This window comes from Haplochromis burtoni, unplaced genomic scaffold, assembly GCF_018398535.1.
Source record: "Haplochromis burtoni strain Fernald_Lab_line unplaced genomic scaffold, NCSU_Asbu1 Contig_42, whole genome shotgun sequence".
Taxonomy (NCBI): Eukaryota; Metazoa; Chordata; class Actinopteri; order Cichliformes; family Cichlidae; genus Haplochromis; species Haplochromis burtoni.
Window position 1 is genome coordinate 154,728 of NW_024582403.1, and position 7,073 is coordinate 161,800.

At 36.8% G+C, this 7,073-nt stretch overlaps 2 protein-coding genes across 3 annotated transcripts in view; both read right to left on the reverse strand.

Annotated features, from left to right (window-relative positions):
• LOC102297271 (E-selectin) overlaps window positions 1–2,067 on the reverse strand; it is a 14,172-nt gene extending 12,105 nt beyond the window's left edge. For both annotated transcript variants that reach the window (XM_042220054.1, XM_005920868.3), the window contains exons 1-7: window positions 1,930–2,067; window positions 1,722–1,800; window positions 1,187–1,591; window positions 965–1,069; window positions 682–873; window positions 379–564; window positions 67–255 (exon numbers count right to left, since the gene is read on the reverse strand). In XM_042220054.1, coding sequence (XP_042075988.1) covers window positions 67–255; window positions 379–564; window positions 682–873; window positions 965–1,069; window positions 1,187–1,591; window positions 1,722–1,800; window positions 1,930–2,052 — 1,279 coding nt within the window. In that variant the 5' untranslated portion in view covers window positions 2,053–2,067. The remainder of the gene's footprint in view (window positions 1–66; window positions 256–378; window positions 565–681; window positions 874–964; window positions 1,070–1,186; window positions 1,592–1,721; window positions 1,801–1,929) is intronic.
• A 3,728-nt stretch (window positions 2,068–5,795) lies between these two features.
• LOC106633162 (E-selectin) lies at window positions 5,796–7,067 on the reverse strand. Its single transcript, XM_014333156.2, has 4 exons — window positions 6,958–7,067; window positions 6,681–6,860; window positions 6,439–6,568; window positions 5,796–6,354 (listed from the first exon to the last, which is right to left on the reverse strand). The coding sequence occupies exons 1-4, from the start codon at window positions 7,061–7,063 to the stop codon at window positions 6,300–6,302; spliced, it is 471 nt and encodes a 156-aa protein (XP_014188642.1). The 5' UTR covers window positions 7,064–7,067; the 3' UTR covers window positions 5,796–6,299.
• Between the last annotated feature and the right edge of the window lie 6 nt (window positions 7,068–7,073).

The following is a 7,073-nucleotide window of genomic DNA, read 5'->3' on the forward strand; positions in this document are numbered from 1 at the left end:
GTATTTTATTGAACGTGTCCTCGTGATATAGAAGATGGTGGGTTATACTTTCCGTGTTCCTCTTACCTTCACAGTGAGGAATCTGCTGATTCCATGTACCTCCTGATGTGCAGGTCACTCTACTGGCTCCCACTAAATGGTAACCTTGGTCACAACTGAAGCTGCAGGTGTTTTTGTAGCTGAACCTCGTATCAGCATCTTCTCCACAGCTGACAAAGCCATTTGTCAAGTTTTGCAGCGCAGGGCACTGAACAGCTACAAAAGAGAGAGGCAACAGAAGGAGTTAAATTAAAGCTTTTTATTTTAATCATCATGCAAATCATCCTCCAAATAACAAAAACTACACAACGATGAAAGGTTAAAAACATGTGGCCGTACCAACACAGTATGGCTGGGATCCATTCCAATTTGCTGATGCTTCACATTGCAGAGATGAAGATCCAGACAGTACATAACCTTCATCACAGGTAAAAGTACAGGTGGACTGATAGCTGAATGAGCCCAGAGGATCGGAGCATTTCATGGATCCATGTGTCGGCTCTGACATCTTCTCACATTGAATCACTGTAGACAACAGGAAAAAAAACATCAGTCCACGACTCCATCACTGTGTAGAAAATAATAATATAATTACAAAAAAAAAAAGTAGCAATATTACGAGCTATTAGAACTTAAACTCACTTTCACATGTAGGGGGTTTTTCTGACCATTTTCCTGATCCCGTGCACCTCAGAGGAGTCTGCACACTCAGCTTGTATCCTTCCTCACAGGAATACTGACACAAGGAGTCATAGGAGAAACTGCCATAGTTGTGAGAGCAATTTACATGTCCTTTATCTGGCACAATCACCTCACTTTTGTTACACTGCACAACTGACAACAAATAAAACACACAGTTAGATATCAAATCCTTTATGTGACTTAAAATATGTATTTAAACTACGCTGTCATTTTGTTTTCTCACCTTGGTCACACTTGTCTCCAAAAAACCCTTCAAAGCAATCACATTTGTGGCTGTTGATGGTTTCAACACACTCTCCATGCAAACAGGAGTTATTCTTACAAGCCGCTGGAAAAAACAGACATGCTTTTAGAAATTTTACCTATTATAGTAAAATAATGTGTCACATAATTAATCTTAATTTTTTAATCTGCTCTAGTATGTTAGTCCCAAAATTTTGCTCACCTGTGTAGCACAGAGCAGTCTTTGATTTTGTACATCTCTCGTCATTCCACTTGCCTGGTTCTTTGTCTCTTTTAATGTACATCTCCACACAATCCTCACTGATCTTTGAATTTATTTCTCTCTCGCCATTGTTCGGTTCTCCTTTTGCCCAGTTGGTTGCTTCCTCTGTCAGAGGCTTGTTGGTTCCTACCCAGGTCCAGACATTATTGATCTTACGGATTCCAATCCAGTAGTAGCCATTTTTCTTGGGCAGCCAGTTGTTAAGATGCTCGATCTCTTCCTGGTTCTGGATGGCCACCATGTCTGTGTAGTGCTCCTGGCACCAGCTTCGTGCATTTTCCCATGTCATTGTGTTGTTTGAATAGAAATAAGACCAGGACTCTACACTAGTCCACATGCACAGCACTAAGGATAGAGAACAGAGATACACATTAGATGCATATGTGGCAGAAAGGATGGATTTTAAGAATTTCTCTTTGGTTGTAAAACTTGCAAGAGTTACACTGATGTTTCTGCTTGCATCAAAATTCTTTACCTAAGCAAATGAAGGTGAAATTCTTCCATGAAGCAGAGCTCTTATATCCCCAGGTCTTAAGTAGTCCAAAGCAGGAATCCTATGAAAATAAAATCACAAAACAAGTTAAAATAAATTTACAGCGTGCTATCATCATTAAATATAAGATAAAAGTGAAATAATGTTCTCTGAAAAGATTGATATTTAAATTACTAACCCTTCTACTCACCATGTTAACTAATATGCCTGATAGCCTACAGAAGATTGTTGATCCTTCCGCCTCAGTATATTTAAGGATAAAATGATTCTGAGTGTGATCCACTGGACAGCCTCCTCTTATATCTGACTCCATCCTCCTACAGGAAGCCTTTCAGCGGAATTTCCCGCAACATTTCCCAACGCTGAATTCCACAGAAGGCTTCAGGATCATTTCCCACAAGAAAGAAAAAAGACAAAAAGAAAACTTCTGTTGTCCGTCATCATCAAAAAAGCATTAAATGATATTAACTTAAACATATTCAAATAAATTCAGTCAATATATGTATTGATAACTTTATATGCTGCAACACTGGCTGCCAGCTGTGTTCACACATTATCTGGTCCTATGGAATCAGAATCTGAAATATCAGTTTATAAAACTGTTGGTTTTCTGTTGTCTTATGTTGAAACAGAGGATGATGATTTTCAGTGTGCTTGCCAAAACAGTTTGGATCTGGGTCAGCTCCACCGAGAGGAAACCTTTAGACCCATAGGGATGGAAACAGTGAGTAGAGCATTGATCTTGATGTGGAAAGGGTTTGCATGATTAAAAAATGGGGAAAATATATTCATTAGAGAAAAAGGTCAGGTCTTTGGCTCAGGTTTATAAAAACATTTGTAATCCTTTTCAGGTTAAACAAAGACACCGAAGTTTGTCATGAACAAGCGAGGAACATATTAGTAATAATCTAATTATAAATGGGTGGATATTATGAGGTACCGGGGAGCAGACTGGGAGACTGGGAAAACATCAAATGTTGTTATTTGTGATGTTTTTTTGTTTTGTTTTTTACAATGTATTACAACTGATGTATTTATTTATTTATTTGTGGTGAACATAAAGATGAACCACAGATAGAATATTTGTGACTGTTGCATGGATACTGGTTTATGCCATTTAGATAAAACAGGAATGAATAATGTGAGGAGAAAAATAAATATTATTCATAATGAATAAGTTGTAATAATTCAACTTGCAAAGAGTTATCTATCGTGTTAGAAAAGTCAGAGTTATTCAGGATGAATTATCAGAGTAGTCCTGCGTTGTTCCTTACTGTTTTGAATATGTCGTATCTGTTTCTATAAATAAGGATGAGTAATATCGTCTTATCTGTCTTTAGTTACTCATTATTGTCACTACATTTACACTTATTCATAAATAGATAAAGGACATTATTTATCCTTCTGAAATTGAGCCACTGGTAAATTTTGTGTTATCATTTTGGCCATAGCTTCCTTTCAGGAAGGCTTTCACTCATATACGCACACCCCCACACAGACACATGCATACACAGTAAGTCCTTGTGACTCATTTCATGTGAGAGTATAGTAAAGGAATACAGTACAAATGTATGAATCACATCCTGACTTTAAACCTACACAATTATAAAGTTAAATTTATGCAATAGGTCAAATGTGACATTCCTCAGAAATCTTTGTCCATATCAGCAGGATGTCATCACCCAGTTGCTGGAGACTTGTCAGCTGCACATTCCTGATGTAACTCTCTCTCAAATGTGCTCTTTTGAGTTGAGAACCGGTGACTGTGGAGGCCTTTGGTTACAGGGAAATTGTCAGGTACAAGAATTTCAAAACTTACTTTTCATGCTCACATTTCTTTCTTGTGAAGAGTAAATAGAGCTATGGATTATTCTGGACCTGTTTTGCCATAAACTTGCACTGAATCTCTTAGCAATAGTATTGCTGTTCTAGTCAGTGGTAATAATATCTCATACTGAGTCACTAGAAGTAGAATCAGTGTACCAGAGATATAAAAAAAAAAAAAACCCTAACAGCACTGAACCGTCAGCCTTGGTCAGAATTATTTATCATTATCTTTAAATGAAGTGAATGCATAAGTTCAATGAGGAGAATTTGTATTCACTCATCAGCCCTGCATGGGTATTCAGGTATGTTAAAATTATGTAAAAAACAAAACAAAATAATGATGAAAAGTACAAGTTATTGAAATATGTAGAGCATGTTGTGTGGAAAGAAATATTTTAAAAACATTCAGACATCTGAAAGTGTGTATAAGGATGTATAAATATGCCAGGATGACCTGACTTAACTAACTGTGGTAGTTTCCTCAGTTTATACTGTCCTTTACTAATAATAAATTACTAATAACTTTGACTTGCTATTCTTTGCCCATTCTAATAGCCATCTGCTCACCTGTTTGGCTTTTTTTTTCAACCTGGGCAATTATGAACCCCCCCCCCCCTCCCCCCCAAACAAAGCATGATTAAAATGCTTGTTATTAATACCAAAATAATATTTCCTGTTATTCCTTTTTTCAGATAACAGCCTTATCCTTTGCCAAGCTGCATACAAATGAATCAAGTTCAGGAGAAGATGTGATATTCTTAATAAATCCCAAAGTTGGTAAATTTAATAGTTACAGCAGTTAAAGATATAGACAAATAATTATACAAATATGAATGTTCAATGAAAGTGATATTATGACGATCATATAACAATTTAAAATATTTTTAAATCAACAAAATAAGAACAGGATTTAAAATGGTGCAAAATTTTGTATAGGAAATATCAAACTTTAAAATAATCTTCACCACTTGATGTTAAATTGCTGCATTTCCCATCATTCCATTCTCCTCAGTTTCGTCCTGAGTTAGTTTACAAAAAACAAAAAACACTGCGGCTATTTGGCTCACTTGTTGCTGATGAATCATTACCGATCCGTATGCTGTTATTCTCAAACTGTGTCCAAATTTCACTCTTGTGTTTTTTGGGAGTGGAATCCAGAAATACAGGGAGAAAATATCCTTTGCAGCAGGATAGAGACCAGACAGTCATCCTCCTCTTGGTTTCAACATCATGTCTGTGAATCTGGCCTGGCACCACTGTCTGGCCTGGGTCCAGGTCATTGTCTTGCTGGAGTCGTGATGCATCCCGCAGACAGTAGTCTCATCCAAAGAATTATCTGAAAACATTCAGAATAATTCATAGTGTGATGATTATAACATGTAACAGTGTTGCATGTTCCATGACATCAGTCACACATTTTGCTAGCATCAAATCTAAAACCCAAAGATAATATCAATAATTTATATCAACCTTAATCCTATATTATTAATCTGTTGCCTACCCACGGTGAAAGGTGGATATATTTACATCCATTATGATGCATATTATCATTAAAAATGACTGATGAGAAAATGTCTCATTTACTCAGATGTTATGTTGTTTGACAGAAGCTGCTGCTGAAGTTAAATCTTTGCTTATCTGATCAACCCAAACATAAGATAAGAAAGTGCTGCAGCAGTAAAAATAATTGTGCGTCCATTCAGTGCATCTAAGGGTCATTGCCAGGTTTTTGTAAGCTCTCATTTTTACATTCAGGGCAGCCTTAGCATAGAATAACTCGATGTTCACAACATGTTGTCATTTTCAGCCTTATGTAAGATATCTGACCCTTTCCTGTCCCACGAAAGTGCTTGCACAAATGACGCTCAATTAAAACAATGGATAGAATACCCAGAAATATAGCTTTTCCTTCCTACCTCTCACTTTTCAATTTTATTCTGCTTTGTCATGTCCTTTATGATGGAAAGGTTGCTGGAGAGACAAAAGGTCCAGGCAGCTTTCAAAAGAGGTTCTTTCTCAACCTCTAAAAAAAGTCATGGTGGCAGAAGGTCATTGCTAAAACTGTGAGAGTCGGTGCATGTCGTGCAGAATTGATGAGCCAAGTTATGAAAGCAGACGGCTTCAGACCCTGCTCGGCTAAGCATTTCTATCATTGTGGTGACAAAACTAATGGAATATTTTTATTGGTCATTATAACAAAACATGGAAGTGCCAAAATCAAATTTTTTTAAACAATATTTATTTGTTTTGTGTGTACATGAGAACATTACAGTTACAGTAGCTCAGTAAATAAAAATAAAAATATAGCTTTGTACAAGCAAACACCTGAATAAACATTCAACACAATTTTCTTTTAGAAAATAAATATCACATAAATACTAAAAAGAATTCACAGGTATGCAGTGAAATGGCAGCTTACATGTTATGTGAACTTTTAAGTAACAGGAATAGCCACATTTTCCCAGCATTTTCATGAAGTTGTAGAACAATATGTTCAATATAAAACTCCCACTGGGAGGAAATACATGTTGAAACAACATTTCAGAGCAATCACAGATCTTTTTACAGTTTACAAAGGGATACAATGATTCAGTGGATGTGTCTAAATAAGCTCTTTTTCTTACATTGGCTTTGCCTTATTAGAGTGTTATACTAGTGCAAATAATATGTTGTGCAATAATGTGGTAAAAATTTACAGTATTCATATTTGTTTATTAAGAATATCAGAGATTTCTATATTAGGCTGTCAATGCTGTTTTTGTAGCTCTGTGAGGGAGACTCAGTGCTGCTGTAATAAAAGAGAGAAGATTAGCACTGAAATTTCAATAAACTTAAAAATAAAGACAATAAAAATGGTTAATCCTTCTCTAACCTGCTCAGGTCGAATTTGGTTACATTCTTCTTCAGTTTTTTCAAGACCCACAAAGCCATAGACACACCAGATAACAAGGCAGTGCCCCCTGTTGCCACACCAGCGGTAACTGCAGTAATTGGAGCAGGAGCTGTGGAGACACGGTGAAATGTGAATAGCGTCAAACTTTGAACTGAAACTTGTTATGTTAAGTTTATGCATTTTAACTTCTTGTTCCCCTTGTTCTGTTGTTGCTTATTTACCTTGACAGGTGGGTTTCTCTGCAGACCAGTTACCATGTTGACCACATGTCAGCAGCTCAGGTCCTTCTAATGAGTAGCCTTGGTCACAGCTGAAGGAGCACTGAGAGTTGTAAACTGACTCAGTGCTGGAACAATTGATGTGACCGTTTTTAGGAGGCTCAAGCAACAAACATGTAACAGCTGTTGTAAAGGAAAGGAAGATGTGACTTTCATGTCATTAACATACAAATGAAGTTGTGAACAACAAGCAATCCAAGTAAAATGGGTTCACATGTACCTGTGCAGGTTGGTGATCTGGAGGTCCATTGGCCTGGATGTGTACACTCCATGCTGTGTGCACCTTGCAGCTCATGTCCTTCATCACATGTAAAATGACAAACCATGCCAAGTGGA

Excerpts from the sequence above, each read along its gene's own strand:
- LOC106633162 (XM_014333156.2), bottom strand. The coding sequence starts at position 7,063 with ATGGTTTGTCATTTTACATGTGATGAAGGACATGAGCTGCAAGGTGCA. Across the intron at positions 6,569-6,680 it reads AGAGAAACCCACCTGTCAAG|CTCCTGCTCCAATTACTGCA; the intron begins GTAAATAAGCAA and ends GTGTCTCCACAG. Across the intron at positions 6,355-6,438 it reads ACCAAATTCGACCTGAGCAG|CAGCACTGAGTCTCCCTCAC; the intron begins GTTAGAGAAGGA and ends CTTTTATTACAG.